Raw genomic sequence first — 23,538 nt, 5'->3', positions numbered from 1 at the left:
GGATTAAATCAAGGGAAACTTGATAGCTATACACTGGGAAGCAAAGCAGCAGAGGGTCACAATAAGGCAGGTGGAACTGAAGTGATGAGGTTCCTTGGGATTGGGGTTAAAAGGAAGCTTTGCTGAAGATGTTTATTTTCTTAACTCAGAATTGTGTTTAGGGCCATTATTGTGTCTTGGGATTCATAAACATTGCTTTCTTATTTGGAATTTGGGGAAGGTCAAGGAAAGGGTGGTTCCTGTGAATGTTTAAATCCCAAATCACTCCATGTACTTAAACAGACTGTACTATTTCTTTCATCAGCTTAAACAAGGGTTTTTTTCCTTTAAAGTCTCTGGATTGCTACATATTGACCAGGTTCAGGACCCAAATAATATGTCTAGCCAATTATAATGTGCAATTTCTCCCACAGTTAATGTTTCTGATATTGGGATGCATCACACAATCAATGTGTACATTTAAGGTGGGAATGCACCAACTTTGTTTCCTCTAAAGTGTTGTCATTAAATAAGTAGCACATTTACAATTTGATAATGTTTTAGTTTCCAGGAAATACTGTATTATTAACATGATTAATAAGCATATGAATTTGAGCATGAAATACAAAGGTACTTCAAAATATTCATGGAAATGTATTTTATGAAAAACTTACACATGGATTTCTTAGTAGGGCCATCTTCTGTCACCTTCTCAGGTGCATTAGCAGGGAACTGGATTAGAAGTGGGACAGACAGGACTCAAACCAGCATACCAATTTGGTATACTGGAGTCAAAAGCAGTGGCTTTGCTTTTGTTAATACTCACTGCTTACTCAAATATGCCACACAATTTCATGCCTGGATACCTTTCCATGTAATCTTATCTTTGCATGGAAAACCTTTCTTGGAATTTCATCCACTGTCAAAATCCTATCCACTCAAACAGTGTTGGCCCCTTCCTTCTTTATGTCACCATGCACCTGATATGTGCCTCTAAATATGTATTTACCATACTGACAGATTTGTTAGGTATCTATCTCCTTTAGTATAAATTTCGTGAAGACAATGGACTGCTTCTTATTTATCTTTGCATCTCTATTATTTAGGACAGTATTTGGTACATAGCTGCATTCATTAAGTATTTAAAGATTGAATAAATGAAGAAACATAAAGGATAAAGAGAAAAAAGTAAATAGAGAGAAAAAAGAATGACACAGAAATGGCCAAGTGCCAAAGCACCAACAAGTGTCCTCTTTGCTGCTGCCCTGAAGTGGTGTCCATGACTTATCCAAACTTGAATTCCTTGTAGTCTTACAATTGCCCACACTGAGGTTAATTGTTAAAAACATTAGTTCATTTATGTTAGCTTGGTCTCCCAAGTCAATTGTAAATTCAGAGGAAAGGATGAAGTTTCTTCCAATGTATTTATTGAGATTTAGATAAACTGTATATTCCTCCTATGAGGTGTGATTTGATTTCCAACATTCTTCATTCAGGATACCTTTATTTATTAAAACTAGTAGCAATTTGCATGAGAGAAATGGAAAGGCTTACGACAGTTTTATTTATTTAGGGCCTAGAATTTCTAGAATTGAGAGCAGTCCTCAACACTAGACATCAAAAATGTAATTTCACAGTAATTTAAGAGAAAGAAATTTGAATATTACTGGTAAAACCCTGGGAGCTAATTACTTCAAGATCACTTGAAACCTTAACTCATTAGAGTTTGAAAAATTCCCTGAGGTACTTTGTCACTGTTCCCATTATATTACTTGATTCAACTAATAAGAGAAAGCCTAAAGTTCGGGCAAAAGAGATTCCATTTATCATTTGCTTAAGAAAAAACACTAAGCATTTCTTGTGGGTACTTCAGTATTCTGTAATGTACTGTGAGATAGGATGGGAAAAGATAGAAGCACAGTCCCTGATCTCAATAAACAAATTTTAATACCAGAATTTCTTGTATATGTTGCCAAAATTAGTTGAATTCCACACTTTAGAAGAGGCCCAGACTTTTCAACAAGATCACTATGAGAATCAAATAAGCAAAAATAAGGTAGTATCACTGGTATTGTTGGTATTGCTGTTAATATTATATAGAAGCTGTGATTTTCAAAGGATGCACTCCAGCATGCTACAGTGCCCTTCAGATAAGGAACACAAGTAATATTTTAGATGTTCTATTAGTATTTTAAATCATAAATAAGTTCAGATCCAAAAATTAAGAATAAAATACATTTTAAATTTCTCATTGCAAGCTGAGTCATTACAAGAAATACAGAAATAAGACATGAGACAGATTCAAAGAAGGAAATATTTCATTCTGATTGCCTGCCAGCTCACAGAAGTTAACCAATCAGATGGCAGGTACAGTACAGAATTAGAGTGACAGAAAATTCAGTCCAATCAGATTAGGTCATTTTAATAGGACCAGAAATTGTGCTTGTCATATGATTTTATTTGGTTCATTTGTAAATTTTATCCAACACATATAAACAGTTTATTTTGAACATATTACCAATTTTAGCTATCTATCCTATTATTCCCCTATATCTGAAATACAGCAACCACACACTATTTATTGCCTATAATATTATGCATATAGCAGTCAGTCAATTTGGCTATAACAGTCATATAGAAAATTGGTTGGGAGGAGAGGCTTACCACTAGTTCATTACAACACGCTGTTGAAGGATCTTTTCTTGTCAATCCCAGGTATATATCTTCAGTTCCCACTTGCTGTTGGAATACAATCTCATATCTGAAAAAAAGATCACTGATAATTGATAGCAAATGAAAGAGTAATGTCCTGTCACAGAGCAGAAATCTAGAAATTTATGAGGACATACTATTCCAAAACCAAAAAGAACTAAATAAGTAAAGTCCTTGCAGTTCATCAGGCTTACAGAACATAAAGGAAAAGAAGTCTATAAATGTAGGTAAAACATATCAAAGATTGCAAAGCAGGATTGTTATTTTGCACACAATTATTTTCTTTTAAAAATTTTATTCATCCAGATGTATCTCTGTCTCTTTCTTTATGCCTTTCAAATAAACAAAAATTATTTTTTGAAGATTTATTTATTTACATGAAAGGCAGAGTTACAGAGAGTCAGAGGGAGAGACAGAGAGGGAGAAAGGGATCTTCCATCCACTGGCCACTCCCTGGATGGCTGTGGCGGCCAGAGCTGGGCTGGTCTGAAGCCAGAAGCCAGGAGCTTCCTCCAGGTCCCCCACGTGGATGCAGGGGCCCAGGAGTTTGGGCCGTCCTCCACTGCTTTCCCAGGCACATAAGTGGGGAGGTGGATCAGAGGTGGAGAAGCTGGGGCTTAAGCCGGTGCACATGTGTGATGTCGGTACTGCAGGTGGCGGCTTTGCCCACTATACCACAGTACCAGCCCCAACAAAATTATCTAAAAAATATATTTCTTGAAAAATAAATTTTTGACATACCTTCCATTTGACTAATAACAGACTGGCTGTCTACTCTGTGTGCTACTATGAGACTCAAATATTAACTGAATTTAGCCTCAGAACTTACAGTGTAGTACAAGAAATGTGTAATTTGACACTAAAATTAAGCACAATAATGTAAAATAAAAGTAGATTATGACATAGGCTATATAAGCTTAATTTTAAAAAATCACAGCAGGGGCTGGTGTGGTGGCATAGTAAGTAAAGCCATTACCCGCAACATCCCATATGGGTGCTGGTTCGTGTCCTGGCTGTTCCACTTCCAATCAAGATCCCTGCGAATGGCCTAAGAAAGCAGTGGAGGATGGCCCAGGTGCTTGTGCCTCTGCACCCACATAGGGGACACGGTGGAAGCTCCTGGTTTCGGATCGGCCCATTGACCCATCTCTGGCTGTTGCAGCCATTTGGAGAATGAACCATCGGATGGAGGATCTCTCTCCTCTCTCTCTCTCTCTCTCTCTCTCTCTCTCTATCTCTCTCTCTCTCCCTGTGCCTCTCCCTCTCTCTAACTCTGATTTTAGGATACAAAAACTTTAAAAAATAACAATGTAGAAAACAAAAAAAATTTATTCATCCAGTTTATTGGGGGAGGGGGAGAGTGAGAGTGAGGAGAGAGGTTGATTCCATTTGCTGGTTCACTCCCTAAATGCCTGCAGCAGTTGGGCCCAACCAGACTGAAGTTGGGAGCCGTGAACTCAATCCAATTATTCCATGTAGGTATCACAGACTCAACTATTTCAGTTATCACTTGCTGCCTGCCAGGACACACATTAGCAGGAAGCTGGAATCAGGAGTGGAGCTGGGACTTGAACCTAGGCATTCTGATGTATGTGCATGTCCTAAGCAGCATCCATCCTAAGCCAAACTTGCCCTTAGGGTTATTTTTCTAAAATACTGTTTTAGAGCTATACAAATAGAATGGTATAAGGGAACTTCCAAAAAGATTCTAACACAGATAAAAAGGAGACGAAGAAAAAAGGAAAGTTCCTAGAAAACAATGGCTCTGAGAAATAGTAGGCACATACACATGATTTGATAGATATAGAAACACTCTGCTGTTAATTTTCAACCAGAAAGTACAGCTAGAAAATCCAGATTTAGTACTCTTTTTGTAATTAGCTGTGTGACTTTGGCGAAGTTCACAAACTCATGGGGTCTCAGCATCTATATTTGTATAGTTTATGGAAGGGATGGGTTTGAGCTATCTATGATCTTTTCTGGCTCTAAAATTAGCAACACATAATGTAGTCAGCACCGCTATGCTCTGGTGTTTACAATCTACAGAATTCTTAGTTCAAGGAAAGATTTTCCTGATATGTCACCCCACACATCTCAATTCATGAATCTTTCCCTCCTCTCAAATTTGTAAGCCAAGGGGGCGGAATGGTTTATAGAAGCACTAAGCCGAGTGGATTCCAAGATGACTGAATAGGGAAAAATATATACTGCTTTAGATGAAGGGAAAATATCAGGAAAAAAGCAGAGGAAGTGCATTCCCAGGTGAGAGTTGGAGAGAAATTTGCAGTGGAAATTCTACAGAAGGAAGAGGGATGCCATGAAGCAGTGGGGAAGGTGAGGACACGCAGAAACAAGTGCACACAGCCTCTGTAGCTGAGAGCTGGAGGACATGCCAGTATCCTGAGGTGAAAGTAGACAGTGGCAATCCATGCACTGGTGATATTGCTAGAGGAGAGCCCTGTGGACCAATTAGTGTTTGAGTCTGAACAGGAACTCTAACAGGGGGCAAGGTACCCGCCTAATCCAGTAAAACAAAAGCATGTTTCTTTCTCCTCATCACCCAACAAGGCACCTGGCAACTGGCAGGGAGAAGGCACCATTTTGACACCAGAAAAGGCTGCCGCAGCTCTTATGAACACATAAGGGATATTACAAGACGGAAAAATCCATGTCTCCCACTGACTTTGAGTCTGGCTGGGAGAGTTGACAGGGGGCTGGGCACCCACATAGTATTGTGAGATGCCCCTACCCTCTCAACATATCACAGGCTCCAGGGCTCAAACTGCCAAGGCAGAGCACTCACAGGTGACTGGCTCTGAAAATGTCTCTGCTCTCTCCATTGACTAGGCAGGCTAGTGGGGTGAAGCATAAATCCTCTGCACCCTGTGAATGTGGGAGACTTGTGTGTTGTGACTGTGGAAACCCTGTGACTGCACAATAGGGTGCAGGGTGTAGCTGAGACTCTAGGCAATCATTGTCCAGTGTCAGAGGCTCAGAGCTCCCTGATTTCCTGGGGTGGGTTACTGCAGAGAGATCTGTGCTCACACTGAGGACTGTACTGACCTTTTGTGCCACTCATGCAGCAGCACAGGTGAATATTGCACCTACTGTGGGCTAACCCTGGGAACTGATCACCTTGGAAGACAGGAGGTGAGGGTGTGATTACACCAACAGAGGAGATCTTATCCTCCCCCTGCTGACAATACATGAGATTTACCATACCCAACCTGAGTGTAAGCCTGGATACTCATCCCACCCCAGAGCACTGAACAAAGCTCCTTGGTCACACCCAGCGCAAGCCTCTGGGTATTCACTGAAAGAGCAGGCACTCTACTAAACCACAGAGGCATAGATTCTTGACACATGCAGTCTACCAAAATTGAGTCATGAAGACATAGAAAATCTAAACAGACAAATAAGCAAGATGGCAATTGAATCAGTAATAAAGACATTCCCAATAAAGAAAATCCCAGAACCGGATGGCTTCACTGCTCAATTCTACCAGACTTTTAAATAAGAACTAATTCCAATTCTCAAGCTATTTGAAACTATTGGCATAGGCAAAGACTTCTTGGAAAAGACACCAGAAGGACAGGTAAACAAAAGCAAAAACAGGCAAATGGGATTACCTCAAGCTGAGAAGCTTCTGCACTGCAAAGGAAACATTCAGCAAACTGAAGAGGTCACTGACAGAATGAGAGAAAATATTTGCAAACAACACAACTGATAAAGGGTTAATATCCAAAATCTATAAAGAGCTCAAGGCACTCAACAACAACAAAATAAACAATCCAGTTAAGAAATGGACAAAGGATTTGAACAGGTTTGTTTCAAAGAGAAAATTCAAATGGCCAACAGACACATGAAAAAGTGCTCAGGGTCACTAGCTGTCAGGGAAATGCAAATCAAAATCACAGTGAAGTTTCACCTCACCCCAGTTAGAATGGCTCTCATACTGAAATCAACAAACAATAAATGCTGGCAAGGATGGGGGTAAAAGGTATCCTAATCTACCCTAAATCTACTGTTGTTGGGAATGTAAACTAGTACAGCATTGTGGAAGATAGTATTGAGATACTTCAGAAAGCTGAAAATAGGTCTACCATATGACCCAGCAATCCCACTCCTGGGAATTTGCACAATGGAAATGAAATCAGTATATGAAACAGGGATCTGTACCCCCCCCCCCCGTTTATTGCAGCTCAATTCACAGTAGCTCAGATATGGAATCAACCCAGATATCCATCAATTGAAGACTGAATAAGGAAATTGTGGTGTGTATATATATATAGTATGGAACTCTACACAGTTGTCAAAAAGAATGAAATCCTGTCATTTGCAACAAAATTGATGCAAATGGAAACCATTAATTTAGTGAAATAGGCCCAAATAGACAAACACCATATGTTTTCCTTGATCTGTGTTAACTAACAGTGTATCAAAAATGTAATGTATAGAGTGAAACTGACATTTTGAGATTTGATTATTGTTTATAGACCTTGTCTCTACTGTTGAGGAACTATGTTTTTTTCTTCTTACTATTTGTTGAGCTCTTTACTTGTGTAAGGTTAATCTTACGAGTATAAAATAAACTGAAAACAGACCATTGTAAAAATTAAGAGAGCAGGGGCCGGTGCTGTGGCACAGCGGGTTAATGCCCTGGCCTGAAGCGTCAGCATCCCATATGGGTGCTGGTTCGAGTCCTGGCTGCTCCACTTCCAATCCAGCTCTCTGCCCTGGCCTAGGAAAGCAGTAGAAGATGGCCCAAGTCCTCGGGCCCCTGCACCCACGTGGGAGACCCAGAAGAAGCTCCTGGCTCCTGGCTTCAGCACAGCTCCAGCCGTTGTGGTCAGTTGGGGAGTGAACCATCAGATGGAAGACCTCTCTCTCTACCTACCTCTCTCTCTCTCTGCCTTTCCTCTCTCTGTGTAATCTGACTTTCAAATAAATAAATAAGTCTTTAAAAAATTAAGAGAGCAAATAAGAGAGGAAGGAGGAGGAAGGATGGGAGCATGCATGGAAGGGAGGGTAGAGTGGAAAGTATCACTATGTTTTTAAATCTGTGTATTTGAAATACATAAAATTTATTTACCTTAAAAATTTTAAAAATAGATAATTTTTGAAAATAAATAAAGCCACTGTATCTTAGGAACAACAACAACAACAACAAAAAGAAGCACTGAGCCATAAAATTACCCTGTCTCTTTAGATGGAATGAAACAAATATTTATATATTTTTTTTCATTTGCCTTAATGAAGAAATGGATAGGGAAACTGAAGGACTAGATTGAATTTCTTGTTATTTGCAAATAGGAATGCCCAAGAATGAAAAGGGAGTTCTCTGAGTTTGAAAGGGATTAACAGTAAATAGCTACTTGATATGAGGCATTTCTTTTTTATCAATAGGCTACGACAGCTACCGAATCTTTACACAGGTGAAGCCAAGCTAAGACAAAACAGAAAGGATCATGACTCCCAAATGGATTTGCTCAAGCTTCTATTCTTATCCTGAGCTCCAGATGCAATTTTCCAATTGCCTACTACATAGATTTATCTGGATGTCTGAAAGGCACTTCAGTCTGCATATCCAAAGCCAAATTCATTGCCTCTCCACTACATTCCTTATCATGGTCTATGGCTTCACCATTCACTTAATCACTCAAGCCAGTAATCTCTGCATCATCTTCCATGCTTCCCTCTCATCCTTTATACCTAATTAAATAGCAAATATTTCTTCAAAACTCTTTCAAATAAAGAGCTTTAGCCCATGGTCTTATTATTGCTTTATTTGGCCTATTGTGATTCTAGTTGTGAGTGTGTGTGAACTTCCTGTTCTTTACCCACTGAGACATTTTGAAACGTATTTTCATAAGGTAGAAAATAAAGATTAAAATCCTTTATAAAGCAATTTGCTCATATCTTGACTGAAGTGATTCAGTTAAAGCTTCATGGATGTTCTATCTAGAGAATATCAAATCTCATGATTAAAAGTAAAAATTTACTCAAATTTGGAGCTTGCTGCATGTGGATGACTGGCACTCATTAGACAATGATGAAAGAGTGGTTCATTTCTTACATTTCATACCAATGTGTGAGTACTGTATAAACATAATCTGAAATTTACTCTTTTCTTTCTTAAAATGCAGACAGAAGTGTTGCTTTGAAATCTTTCATTTATATGACGTTTACAAGTTTTTGACATTGTTAATTTGAAAGTTGAATACTTCTTTTCAGTTAATTATCTGCAGTCTCCCACTGCTTCTATTTTCAGAACTGATATAGAAGGTAGAGCATAGGGTTTTTTTGTTGTTGTTATTTGCTTGTTTAGGTGCTGGATAATTTCGTAGTCAGAATCAGAAAAGTTGTTAGATAACTTGCCACAAAAGTTCATAGGAATTCATAAAGTACATTATAATTTAGTAAATATTACCTTTGTTTTTCCAGCTATTGTAAATATTCAATCAAGATTATATTTTAAAATACATATATTTAAAGCTTAGTCTATTAAAACATTAGTTTAAACCATGAATTGAAACATAATTTAAATGAATTATAAGTGGTTTTTAAAATAAAAACGAAGGGTTGTTTATGATAATAATTCTAAGTTTCATATTTGTAATTCTATGGTATTGAAATGGCTACAAAGCAAGGCTTGAATCCTGTTTGCAAAGTACACTGAATACTAAGAATAAGCCTGAAATATCCAGTAAATAAGTCTGGGAAATAATTGGTAATTAGAGGGAGAACACAGCCTTTTATCAAAATTGTAGAACATTAAGTAATTAAAAGCAGGTCTTTGACATGTAAACATGGTTTTGTAATTTGGTTTGCATGAATGTTTGCAATTTAATGGGCTGGTTTTCTCTCACTGTTAGTTTCACAGTATACAACAAACTGACATTAAATATAAATTTATAATGGAAATGACTGTATTTTTCATTTCTTGCTAGATAATAACTGAAAGGAAGGTGTTATGTTTTATTATTTGTTTCTACTCTAAAAGGAGAAAAATCATCAATTATACATGCCTTCTGTGTGTCACTGTAGTTTCATCTTTTATGTGGTATAAGTTACTTTATGAATCTTGTCAAAAATAGGATGGTATCAGATGACACATCTAACTTAAACCCCTAAACATATTTCTGGCTTCATTTGACTTACTCTGGGAGTTCTCTAATATCCCACATGTCATCATGCTCTGCTCCTTCTGGAACCTCTTGTGGATTCCAGATTTCTTTGCTATTTTCATCACTGGTTTGCGGGATGACTGTGAAGAAAGGCAAGATAAAGCTGAGCCTGTTGCTTGTTTCACCCGTCTAAATTGCTTCTTTTTTTCACACTCATTTTGGAATAATTGAAGTAAAACATTTTCTATTTGTAATTGCCAGCTCATTTTTTGGTCAAAACAAACTAAATTAGTAACAACTGACTTTAAATATTTTATCAGTATAGAATCAATACATTGCAGAACTGTAATAATAATCATAGAAAATTTGGAAAAAGCACATAAGCAAAAAGGAGAAAATAGGAGAATATACAATCCAATTGCCTGGAGATCGTCAATGTTGGCAGTCTCTCTTTCTCTTTCTCCTCCCCTCTCTCCCCATGTATATGAAGTACTCCAAAACGTTTATGGAAAATGGAATTTAAAAATCAGTTTATTGGGGCTGGCATTGTGGCATAAAGGGTAAAGCTGCTGCCTGAAAAACTGGCATCCCATATGGGTGCTGCTGATCCAGCTCTCTGCTATGGCCTGGGAAAGCAGTAGAAGATGGCCCAAGTGCTGGGAGACCTGGATGAAGCACCTGGCTTTGGCCTGATCCAGCCCTGGCTGCCACATGGAGAGTGAAACAGCAGATGGAAGATCTGTGTGTGTGTGCGCGCGTGTGTGTGTGTATGTCTCCCTCTCTTTGTAATTTCATCTTTCAAAGATTTATTTACTTATTTATTTCAAAGATTTATTTACTTATTTATAAATACTTACTATAAAGATTATTTATAAAACTTACTATAAAGATTTATTTACTTATTTATTTCAAAGGCAGAGTTACAGACAGAGAGAGAGGTCTTCCATCCTCTGGTTCACTCCCCAAATGGCTGCAATGGCCGGAGCTGGGCCCGACCGAAGCCAGGAACCAGGAGATTCTTCCAAGTGTCCCACATGGGTGCAGGGGCCCAAGCACTTGGGCCATTTTTGACTGCTTTCCCAGGCCATCAGTAGGGAGCTGGATCAGAAGTGAAGCAGTCAGGACTCGAACCAGCGCCCATATGGGATGCAAGTTCTGCAGGAGGAAGCTTAACCTACTATGCCACAGTGCCAGCTCTATAAATAAATCTTTAAAATGAGTTTATTTTGGCACAAAATTTGTATTTCCCATAAACATCTTGAAAACCCTGTGTATATCATACAATTCTCTATATATTCGTATGCATGGATTTTTTAAAAATTGCACCAAAATACATTGATCTCTTTAAAAAACAATTTATTTATTTGAAAGGCAGAATGTGTGTGTGTGTGTGTGTGTGTATGTGAGTGAGAGAGAGAGAGAGAGATGAGAGATAGATCCTCCACTGGTTCATTCCCCAAATGGACACAAAAGCCAGGGCTAGCCATGCTGAGTTCAGGAGCCAGGAACTTCTTACAAGTCTCTTACATGGGTGGCAGAGGCCCACCTTCTTGGGCCATCTTCTGCTGCTTTTCCCAGGCCATTAGCAGGCATCTGGATCAGAAGTGGAACAGCCAGGACATGCAAACAGGTGCATATATGGGATGCCAGTGTCACAGGCATTTACCCACTAGCCCACAACACCACTTCTAAATTGATTTTTTTTTGATAGGCAGAGTGGATAGTGAGAGAGAGAGAGACAGACAGAGAAAGGTCTTCCTTTTTGCCGTTGGTTCACCCTCCAATGGCAACTGCGGCAGGCTCATCATGCTGATCCGAAGCCAGGAGCCAGGTGCTTCTCCTGGTCTCCCATGCAGGTGCAGGGCCCAAGCACTTGGGCCATCCTCCACTGCCTTCCCGTGCCATAGCAGAGAGCTGGCCTGGAAGAGGGGCAACCGGGATAGAATCCGGCGCCCTAACCGGGACTAGAACCCAGTGTGCCGGCGCTGCAAGGCGGAGGATTAGCCTGTTAAGCCACGGCGCCGGCCTCTAAATTGATTTTTTAATTTCCTTTTTCCACAAGCATTTTCAAATACCCTTGTACATATGTAGTATATATATGAATAATTTTTACATGTGATACTATCTACATTTCTGAAAAAAATGTAATTACACTTTTTTTGAGAAACATAAATAGGATTATATGTAAAATGTTTTTATATAAAAGAATGGGGGCTGGCATTGTGGGTAGTGGGTAAAGCCACCACCTGCAGTGCCGGCATCCCATATCGGGTGCCCATTTGAGTCCCAGCTGCTCCACTTCAAATCCAGCTCCCTGCTAATGTGCCTGGAAAGCAGCGGAAGATGCCCCAAATCTTTGAGCCCCTGCACCTATGTGGGAGACCCAGAAGAAACTCCTGGTGCCTGGCTGTGGATCAGTTCAGTCCTGGTGGTTGTGGCCATTTGGGGAGTGAACCAGCACATGGAAGACTGTCCCCCCTCTATCTTTCTCTCTCTGCCTCCACCTCTCTGTAACTTTATCTTTCAAATAGCTAAATAATTATTTTAAAAATATATTATTAAAGAGACTAAAATCAGTGAATATAACAATCATTTTTAACCCAGTATCTTCCTCATGTATACATGAGCTCCTAAGGAAATCTTTCTCTCCTGTCCTTCATGTGGAACTGTGAATGTGCTCGGGTTTCTACTTGTTATCTTGAAGTGTTTAAAAGTAGGCATGCAAAAGCACAGCTTACATGTGTTCTATTGTATCACCAAATAGAGACCCGTGTTAGATGTAGAACATTACTTTGAGTCCTTTTAAGCATTCCCAGAAATGCACTTGATTGTCAGGTTTTCAATTCTGCCAATTAGTTTGAAATTATCTGCTTCTATTTAGCATGCACTTTGTAAAACCTAACTGCAGATTTATATATAACATTTTGTAGATGACTCATTGCCCTCAGAATTTAGAGATTATTGGACCAACATTGTCAGAAATATAGGCAGCACAGCACAGAAATGCATCCAAATTTGAACTAATTTGCCATGGAGTGAATATCTCTTGAATAAGGCAAATAGTCCCTTGAATATGTACAGCAATAATAATAGCAATTTAAAAACCATCCTCAGACCTCTTTTTGGTCATTATTTCAGTTTTTTTTTTTTTCAGATAAGATGTTCTACGATTAGACACATTCATCAATGAAATTCACTTCCTCTCCCTGTTCATCTTCTGGTAACTGTGATTATGACCAACAAAATGGAACCTTTTGTATTTTTAAGGTTTTGTAAAATGTTCAGTCCTATGAAAATGCAGTGAAAGAATGTGTGAAAAGGAGCATTCATTGAGGCATAACGGGTTAAGCCATTGTCTGTGACGCAGAGTGAGCCTGGCTGATCCACTTCCAATCCAGCCCCCACGCATGAACCTGGGAAACCAGTGGAGGATGGCCCAAGTCCTTGGGCCCCTACACCTATGTAGGAAACCTGGATGAAACTCCAGGCTCCTGGCTTTAGCCTGGCCAAGTCCCTGATGTTATGGCTATGGAAGAACTCTGCCTTACAAATAAATAAAATAAATATTTTAAAAAGTTTGAAAAAAATGAAAGATTATTTATTTTACTATATTGGGCCCATGATTTTATAAGATATCACATTGACTTTAATTTATTTATAAGCATTTCAATGCAAGATAAAATCGTGTAGTTATTTGCTTTCTCCAAAAGTCTATTAGCTCAATTAGTCCAAGAATTCTCTCTTCTCTTTTCTATCATAGTTTTAGAAATGACCCTACTGCTTGGTACCTAATAGACTCTCAATAAATAAGCATGCAAAGAATTGCTGATGAATTTTGTGAAGTTGCCAGAATATGGGAGGGTAGAAGGTAAAGAAATTAGGTATCTTGGTAATGAAATCCTAGAAAATCAGAAGTTATCTAGTCACACATGACTTTCTTAGTTATCATGATTATTTTAGTTTTTTTTCTCTTTTACAATTATCTATAAATAAATATTAAACACCTTTATTAAATATTATTAAATAAAAATTAAACACATTTATTGTGTAAAACATGTTTTTAAGTATGTACATATTATGGAGTGGTTAAATCAAGCTAATTAACAAATGTACTACTTCACATATCATTCATTTGGGGTGAGAACACTTAAAGTCACCACTCAGAAATTTTCAAGGATATGAGTATAATGCATTGCTATTTAGCTCATCTTAATAAGTACTAGTGTTAGTTAGCATCACTCACTCTATAATTTTGCTACCAACAAAAATTATATTGATCTATACTGCTTTGTTACAGAACTTACTTCTGAGCTCTTCTTTTTGTGGTGGTCCAATATTCCCTGGGCCCATGGCTCCAACAGTAAATGGAAAATTTGACTGGAGGAGAAGAGAAAAAGTCCAACATTTTGTAATTACTACTTGTGTAACCTGTATGACGAAACAAATCTGATAAGCTTTCCATCTAAACATGCAAAGAGCTTTATAGTTTAATTACCCATTATTGTTATACAACAGAGAGACAGATGCCAACTATTATTTTGAATGTGCTTTCCTTGTCCTTTGAAAGAGTATTACAATTAATAGACTCTAAGGCAGAATTGATCTTTGGTCAGACTAAATCTCCAGTTCCAGCTCAGTGAATCATATATCCCTGGGGATATGGGAATGAGCCATATTCATTTCTATGAAGGTTAGTACCAAGTGTTAGTATAAAAGCATCAACACTTTTGGGTTTCAGCAGTGGCTGATCATTGTTAGATGGGAGAGAGAAGTATGGGAAAGTTTTATGAAATAAAAATTTTAACCACTAAATAGAGTAATCCATTCAAACTGATCCATTCAAAAGTCTTCTGATTTTACTTCTTTGTTCTATGGTTATGAAACACTTCTCCATGCCACCACTTTATGACACTGAACTAATGGATTTAAATAGCAACTCCAAATTAATAGTGTCAAATACATGCTGAACCACATGTGAGTGTTTTTTTTTTATGTTGTTGCCATCTTCTGCACAAGCATGTGTACCTTCACACAACTGTCCGTGACTCCCAGTACAAGAACACTCTTCATTTTGTCAACTACTACACAATACATACTATACCATCAGTATAGCAGCAACTATTTCCTTGGCCTCTTTCAGGGATTCTCCAAAATCTCAATTTCTTAACAAATGTTCTAGCCAATGTCAGACAGTGTAGCTCCAAATCATTCAACTATTGGCATTCAAAAAATTATTTTCTTGGGTCCTAGCAAAGTAACCTCTCTAACTCTCCTTTCATAGAGCCCTGCCCTCACTTCCTAAGGCTTCACACATGTGCAGAAATGAGTATGTTGGGGCCAGTGCTGTGGCGCAGTAGGTTAATCCTCTGCCTGCAGTGCCAGCATCCCATATGGGCGCTGGTTCTAGTCCCGGCTGCTCCATTTCCAGTCCAGCTCTCTGCTATAGCCTGGGAAAACAGCAAAAGATGGCCCAAGTCCTTGGGCCCCTGCACCCACGTGGGAGACCAGGAAGAAGCGCCTGGCTCCTGGCTTCAGATCGGCGCAGCTCCAGCCGTTGCGGCCATTTGGGGAGTGAACCAATGGAAGGAAGACCTTTCTCTCTGTCTCTCCCTCTCACTGTCTGTAACTCTAACTCTCAAATAAAATAAATAAATAAATAAATAAATAAATAAGAAGTTAGTATATTCTTTTTGGGCAAGAAGAATAGCGTCTGTCCTTGAAAGCTGGTAGAAAAGCTCACCTCGGTCTTCATTGTGCTAAACAATTCCAACAGTTATAAATTACAAATTAATCTATAACATCTTAGCAGTGTCTGAGGCAGTAACTATCCCCCCCAAAAAATGTCAGAAGTGTTATGTCTGTGGTTAAGATGAAACAAGCATTTTTATGTGAAAATCCCCAAACAGTATTCTGGACAGTTTTCTCTTTTTAATCACGAAGGTCATATAAACATGCAGTGCTTTTCTTAAATTATTAGTCATCAGAATACTAGTAGTCAATCAGAGTAAAACATTTCATGGAACATGAGAGCCTCTTGTTGAGTGCCTCCTTCCATAGAAAATTAAAATCAGTAGAAACAAAACCTTGAACGTTCCTGACAAAATCACCACACTCTGCACAGACAGTGATGATTAGATCAGTTCAGTTTGTTAAAAAACGAATGATGAAAAATAAATATTTTAAACTAAAAGATAGAATGAAGTAACGCAAACATTAAGAAACATCTTGCAATTTTTTCCTACAATATCATTATATAAGCCTCTACAACAAATTATAATTATCCCAGAAATTTATCATTGTAATTTATGCCACTTTGCAATACATACACAGGCCTTAAGATCCCCTCATGAGTTTGGAAAACAACAGACATACTCTCTTCCCAGTCTCCTAGATTCTTAACTATTGTATAGAAGAGAGATAGTGTAAATGGACCAATGCATATGCAACTGTTCTCTTGCTGTTTTCAGAGAGTGTATTTTCAAAAACACATCACTCTTGTAATCATTCCACAGTTCCCCAGATTAATACATGTTAAAAGATGAAAGGCAGTTTCTCTCCTGGAAAATTTAATAGTTCATTAGAAACATTAATTATTCTCCCACTGTTATGATACTATAATTCTATACCCTCTAATGATATCTGTACTGTGGTGTCTGAATGACCAATTATCTCAAAATTGCTTATAGCCTAGATATACAGAATCATACATTATTATAGTAATTTTCCTTTATAATTCAGAAAAATGATGTTACAATTTCTCTGTTCTCATAATCACCCATCTTCCTCCTGAAAACACCTCTAGATGCAAATGAACATCTCCAAGCAGAAACACCAAAGGGAACAGGCTTTGTAACCAGGGTAAACCTTTATCTTTGAATTTGTTCCATTTATAAGTTCTACCTCACTGTATTCAAGAACACTGCTTCTCAACTGCCCAATATATTTTTTTCTAAATGGCATAACTACCTTTCCCAGGATGTAAGCGCCATAAAATTATCACTCTGCTATTTAAACGAAGGTAGCAAAAGCTAGCTTACCTTCCTGACTTCATTGATACATTGTCCCTAACTTTTTCTCCTGTGGTTTATATGTTGAATCTATATATTTAATGCTCTTATTAACACCTTAATTTTTTGCTGGTTGGCCTCTAGTAGGACTTTTCCCTACTAAACACTTCTGGTTCCTGATCCTGACTCCAAGATGACTCAGTTCCCCTCTTCTACAAATTTCATTTTCATTTCCTGTCTCATGTCTTACTTAATTCTACCCTGTTCTACCTAAGCTCTTCCTGCGAGAGTAGAAGCTGTCAATCTAGTGTATATCCAACCCATTGGTTTTGCGGCCCATTCAGAATATACTTGTTTTCCCACATTATGGCAAAAAAGAATTTTGGGGGTGTAAATTGGTATGTATGTTCATTGAAAAGGGATTATTAATGGCAAACTGATCATAATAATGAAATGTTATTAAAATAATTTATGAAAATTGATATGTTTAAGTTCTGCCTTGAAGCTTGCCTTATTATAGGCAATCTGATAGCCAAGGTTCACTGATATTTTTGGAATAGGAGAATGGAAAGTAAGCAGTTACAGCAAAGTGTTTTGTTTATTCTGGGAATACTGAAAACTCCTCTATCAAAAATGAAGCCCATTTTGCTGCTGCAAGTCTTGCTGCCTCACCTGTCTTGACCTCAAATGCTGTTCAACTAATTGGACTCCAAAGCTCTTTTAGAGCATGTATCAGAAAGCAAATTTTAGTAAGCTGAAGCTAGTTTGTCCTATTATTTGTCTCAAAATATTTTCTGTTCTGCTTTCATGTGTAGACAAATAAAAAAATTAAGGGAATGGCACTTGGGGTTCTAATTAATCTTGTATAATTGAAAATACTTGTTTTATAGAAATACTATCTAGGCATAAACAATCCTAGCTACCAATTTTTGCAATGGTTGTCAAGCATTCTTTGACCATAAATATAGATGACAAACATTTTGTAATGTGGCTATTGCTACCATAGTTACAGAACTATTTTCCTATTCAGTGTTCAGGTGGTTTAGAAAAAAATATAATTATGTTTGCTAGAAATGTGCTAGAGGTTACACTCTCATGCATAATCAGCCCTGCAGCCTCCTGTGAACATATCAGATGACACAGCCTGGCTTCCCCAGCAAGGTGGGAACAAGCTGTTCAAATATAGTTCCACAACTTCATCTGAACAGAACAAATTTATCTATAAGTATATGAGCACCTGTCCAGAGTCAAAATCATCCTCTTCTTCAGGACAAATTAGCTTGGAGAGGGCTTGGACAGGAATCACCTCCGTAGTTTCAGGTTCCATAGTTTTCATTTTCAAATTTTCAGGTTCCATAGTTTTCATTTCCAAATATTCAAGTTCCATAGTTTTCATCTCCAAATTTTCAGCTTCCATAGCTCTCATCTCCAAATTTTCAGCTTCCATAGCTTTCATCTCCAAATTTTCAGGTTCTATAGTTTTCAGCTCCAAATTTTCAGCTTCTATAGCTCTCATCTCAAAATTTTCAGCTTCCATAGCCTTCATCTCCATATTTTCAGCTTCCATAGCTTTCATCTCCAAATTTTCAGCTTCTATAGCTCTCATCTCCAAATTTTCAGCTTCCATAGCTCTCATCTCCAAATTTTCAGGTTCTATAGTTTTCAGCTCCAAATTTTCAGCTTCCATAGCTCTCATCTCCAAATTTTCAGCTTCCATAGCTTTCATCTCCAAATTTTCAGCTTCCATAGCTTTCATCTCCAAATTTTCAGCTTCCATAGCCTTCATCTCCATATTTTCAGCTTCCATAGCTTTCATCTCCAAATTTTCAGCTTCTATAGCTCTCATCTCCAAATTTTCAGCTTCCATAGCTTTCATCTCCAAATTTTCAGGTTCTATAGTTTTCAGCTCCAAATTTTCAGCTTCCATAGCTTTCATCTCCAAATTTTCAGCTTCCATAGCTTTCATCTCCAAATTTTCAGCTTCCATAGCTTTCATCTCCAAATTTTCAGATTCTATAGTTTTCAGCTCCAAATTTTCAGCTTCCATAGCTTTCATCTCCAACTTTTCAGCTTCTGTTTCCTCAGCCGCCATATTCTGAAGAAAAAGATCAGAAAGAGATAATTTACTTTTCTCTTATTTAAGGCATGAAGTTTTTTTATTGTCCTACCTCCTTTCTTCAGTGGGTAGGTCACTTCACAGTCTCTTATTCTTCACTGAAAATATTCACAAACTCCTTCAGATACATGTATTTTGCTAACACACAAACCTGGGAAGCAGGTAAACCCAAGCATTCAATATACGAAAACTTCACAGTCAATCTAACAAGCACTTATTGAGCACCTAGTACAGTGATTCTCAGGTTTCAGTTAAAGGATCACTTGGGGTCTTGGTTATAAGTGCAGATTCTTAAGCCCTATCTCTAAACAAAGTATATGTCAGTGTCATTTAGATTATGCACTATTATTTTGGAATGTACTTTTCTTTCTTTCTTTCTTTTTTTTTTTTTTTTTTTGAGAGGCAGAGTGGATAGTGAGAGAGAGAGACAGAGAGAAAGGTCTTCCTTTTTGCCGGTGGTTCACCCTCCAATGGCCGCTGCGGCAGGCTCATCATGCTGATCCGAAGCCAGGAGCCAGGTGCTTCTCCTGGTCTCCCATGCAGGTGCAGGGCCCAAGCACTTGGGCCATCCTCTACTGCCTTCCCGGGCCATAGCAGAGAGCTGGCCTGGAAGAGGGGCAACCGGGATAGAATCCGGCGCCCTAACCAGGACTAGAACCCGGTGTGCCGGCGCAGCAAGGCGGAGGATTAGCCTGTTAAGCCACGGCGCCGGCCTTGGAATGTACTTCTCATGCTTCTTTTTTTCTCTCCATGTATGGTAGTTAGACTGTATATTCCATTTAGGGAACTGAAAAAGATCTTGGTTGATGGCTATGGTCCTCATGGCCTTTATTAATTTCATACTGTTGTCCCAGGCAGGCTTGTACCTTCTGCTTTATTTCAATTCTTAATTAACCCTTGGTGATGCCTAGTATTATATTGCCAATTGTGAACAATCATGGGTTGGTTCATTGACTTTAGTGAACATTCATACCCAATGCATTGATTATTTTTTCTGATTGTAACAGTGGTACTATTCTTACCTATTGTGAATATTTTTGGAAATGTATTAAAACATAAATAAGAAAATTACAGCTACCAATAATCCTTCCATCTAGACATCAATCTTTTAAAATAATCTCTGAAGTTATATTTAAAATAGGAAATTCAGCATCTTTAAAAATCATGGAGGTATCATATGTTAAACAACCTGAAAGAAGTCTAGAATTGGGCCCATTTTGAGTGATTTCAGCATAAATATCATAGAAATGTTTACTACACTTGTGCTGATAGTTTTAAAATATTATTTTTATAAAACTAACTTACAAGAAACATTTATTTAGTGCTTTTATTAAATGACCCACAAACATTTTTATACTGTGCCTAGAACAGTAATACAAAGAGAATCCCAAATGTGTGCTAGTACAGTCACCTGTCACAATCAATCTGCATATAGATGGTGTTTTACAAATATTCTGCTTTATTATTATATTTTACTGTTATTTTGACTTTCTTTTTTAAATAGAAAGCTGGTCTTAATACCTATTGGAGATATCAAGGGTACAAAACAAATGTTAAATTGCCCTGAACCTCCAGCATAGGGGAGGCTTTTCATAGTGGTTAAGAGTAAGGGCTCTGAAGTCACACTGCTTGGATTTCTATCCATCATTTACTTCTTAGCTCTGTGACTTTGAGAACATTATTTAAGCTCTCTACATCTAATTTTCTTTACCTATAAAATGGGAAAAATTATAGTGTCTATCTCTTAGGATTGTTATAAGGATTAAGTAGCTTCATACACATAAAAGAGCTTGGAACAATGCCTAGGACACAGTAAGCACTCCACATATGTTAGCTATTATTGGCCCTTTAAAAGTTTAATTTTTCTGGACATGAATATCACTTCTAATAGTGGTGTGGAATAAGTTAATGATAAAACTCATTACATTGGAAACTCATTAAATTGGAACAGGTGAAATAAAAGGTAATAAAATAATCTTCTCTTACATGGTCTAGTAGTCTGCTATAAAAATGAATAATTTCCACATATTAAATTAAAGAGACTCCTGTTTATATTTAAAAATTTTTAGTTAATTATGTGTTAATTAAATATATACCTAACATTTAAATCAAAGTTTACTGAAATATTTTCTACCTCTGACAATGAAAGGAAAAGATGCATTCAGATATCATCAGATGCAATTACATAATTAGTATTTTGAGATTGTTCAAAGAATTACATTAAAAAAACAAATATAGCAGAATTTTTATCATATCAGCAATTACCTACTTTACAAAATGATTGTAATGCTCAAATTAGACAAGGTAGGTAAGCATGCTAAAATATGAAAAGCTATATAAAATATTATTATTTGGCATATAGTTCCAGGGGCTATGCCCCTGATCATTAATGAGGCTTGTATGACTTCAGTGGCTAACTGACAAGAGGAAAAATAAATGGGGGCCACTAAAGCTAATTAATAAGGAAGGTGTTCCAAAGACCCAAATATAGTTTACGAAGTAGCAGTCAGAATTGCTGTTCATGTGGTCTTATTTGCTTGGCAGGGACACAATAGCAAGAGTTCTTGGGAATGAACACTGCATCAGGGCAGAAAGGTTGAATAGTCATGATTATAAAGAAGTCAATTTAGGGTGAAGTAGGGCCCTGGCCCATAGGTAGAGCTATCAAGGTAGGGTCCAGTTCTTGAGGATTGTGGATTAGTTGGCATCCAGATAAAGATTCAGAATAGGGCAAGGCTCAAAGATCCAGCTGGAAAAGAGAAAACAAGCAGCTTTCTCATGTCACCTGGTTACCTACAGGTGAAGGAAGGCTATGGTTCAATGTGTACACTAGATACTGGATTTAAAGAAAGCAGATCAATTCTAAATCCCTAACAGTTAGTTGGAAAGGAGCTCTGGCCTTTGTTTTCACTAGGTGAGAAGCAGGGTAGTATGAACAGTGGGAAGCTATATCTATAGACAACATCTTCAATAACTAGAGTTGGCACACATTCAGCAGTTGATGAACACTGAGTGAGGTATGATTAAATTTCAAAAAAGTGACCTTATTAGACTGTGCACAGATGTAAAATATGTTATCAGTGCTGAAATTATTGTAGAACTTTTCTTTGTTTTTGAAATTGCCTTTTTTATGTATCACCAAGAAAACGGGTATCATTCAGTTTGACTACACATCAGATTTGTCTCCAAGTGATTTCTAGATATATATAGATATCATATCTATTTTCAAAAGATTTGCTTTCTTGAGGAAATTCAAAAGAGTGTGCTACAAGCCTCGGGTGATTCTAAGAGTAGTTTCAAAAGTTATTTGAGCAACAGCAACATCATTCAAATTCAGTAGATTAACCTCCCAAAGTGACTGCTTTGAAGGGGATGCCGTTCCGAGGGATTTGTTAAACAAACAAAAATTTAAATTACTATTGTAAGGGATAAATTAATTGGAAAATTCAGAGTTAAGTTAGAATTTGTTTGATCTCAATTTTTTAGAAACATAATCCCTATAAATTCCTGAAGTTGAAAGTATTTTAATACATCTGTGTAAAATATTGATTAAGTAGAATTATTTCTCTTTTTATCTCATGCTACAAACTAGAAAGCTCAGTAAAAGTGCATCCAGTGTAAAAATTTTTTTTATGTATTGAAAGAAAAAATGATTATGTGAATGAGGAAAAATTTTCTAAATTCAGTGGAAACTCTAACAAAATACTAATTTCTTAAGCTTATTAGAATTTACCTAACTAACAAAATAATAACTAATAGAATTCTAACAAAATACTAATTTCTTAAGCTTTATTAGAATATTTATTCAAGTTCATTTAACGCAAATCATTGGAAAAATCTAAATCAGGCCGGCGCTGTGGCTCACTTGGTTAATCCTCTGCCTGTGGCGCCGGCATCCCATATGGGTGCCTGGTTCTAGTCCCGGTTGCTCCTATTCCAGTCCAGCTCTCTGCTGTGGCCCGGGAGGATAGTGGAGGATGGCCCAAGTGCTTGGGCCCCTGCACCCATATGGGGGACCAGGAAGAAGCACCTGGCTCCTGGCTTCAGATCGGCACAGCGCCGGCCCTTGCGGTCATTTGGGGAGTGAACCAACGGAAGGAATACCTTTCTCTCTGTCTCTCACTCTCACTGTCTAACTCTACCTGTCAAATAAGTAAAAAAAAAAAAAAACTCAATCAAGATGCCTTTTTATCAGCTATCTAGTGTTAATTTTTATAGGGCTATGCTTTATTTGTAAATTTGATAAACATTTAAATTCATCTTGAGCTTGGCAATTAAAGTCCTTCAGTCTGTATCATCAACCAATTTTTCTGCCTTTCCCTACTATTATTATCCTACACGTGTTCTGCATTCTGTTAAAAACTGAACTCTAAGTATATCCTACGATGTCCTGCTTCTGTACCTTGGAGGGTATTCTTCCTTTTGCATAGACTACTTAAGTAACATAGTATGGTGATTTTAAAAAAAGAGTTTGGAGCCACATTGCCTATGTCTGAATCTGTTACTGTCACTCGAATGAACCAAGAATAAATTTTAAATAAGGGAAATTTAAGTAAGAATTTTAGTAAAAGTAAAATATATGGGTAAGTCTTTTATT

General features: G+C 37.6%; 1 protein-coding gene across 1 annotated transcript in view; it reads right to left on the bottom strand.

Moving 5' to 3' along the window:
- DNAAF6 (dynein axonemal assembly factor 6) overlaps positions 1-18,841 on the bottom strand; it is a 41,023-nt gene extending 22,182 nt beyond the window's left edge. The window contains exons 1-4 of the mRNA XM_062184253.1: positions 18,063-18,841; positions 14,123-14,195; positions 9,853-9,958; positions 2,644-2,740 (exon numbers count right to left, since the gene is read on the bottom strand). Of these exons, the coding sequence (XP_062040237.1) occupies positions 2,644-2,740; positions 9,853-9,958; positions 14,123-14,195; positions 18,063-18,821 (1,035 nt within the window). The 5' untranslated portion in view covers positions 18,822-18,841. The remainder of the gene's footprint in view (positions 1-2,643; positions 2,741-9,852; positions 9,959-14,122; positions 14,196-18,062) is intronic.
- Between the last annotated feature and the right edge of the window lie 4,697 nt (positions 18,842-23,538).

This window comes from Lepus europaeus, chromosome X (assembly GCF_033115175.1).
Source record: "Lepus europaeus isolate LE1 chromosome X, mLepTim1.pri, whole genome shotgun sequence".
Taxonomy (NCBI): domain Eukaryota; kingdom Metazoa; phylum Chordata; class Mammalia; order Lagomorpha; family Leporidae; genus Lepus; species Lepus europaeus.
This window is presented reverse-complemented; position numbering and strand designations above follow the sequence as displayed.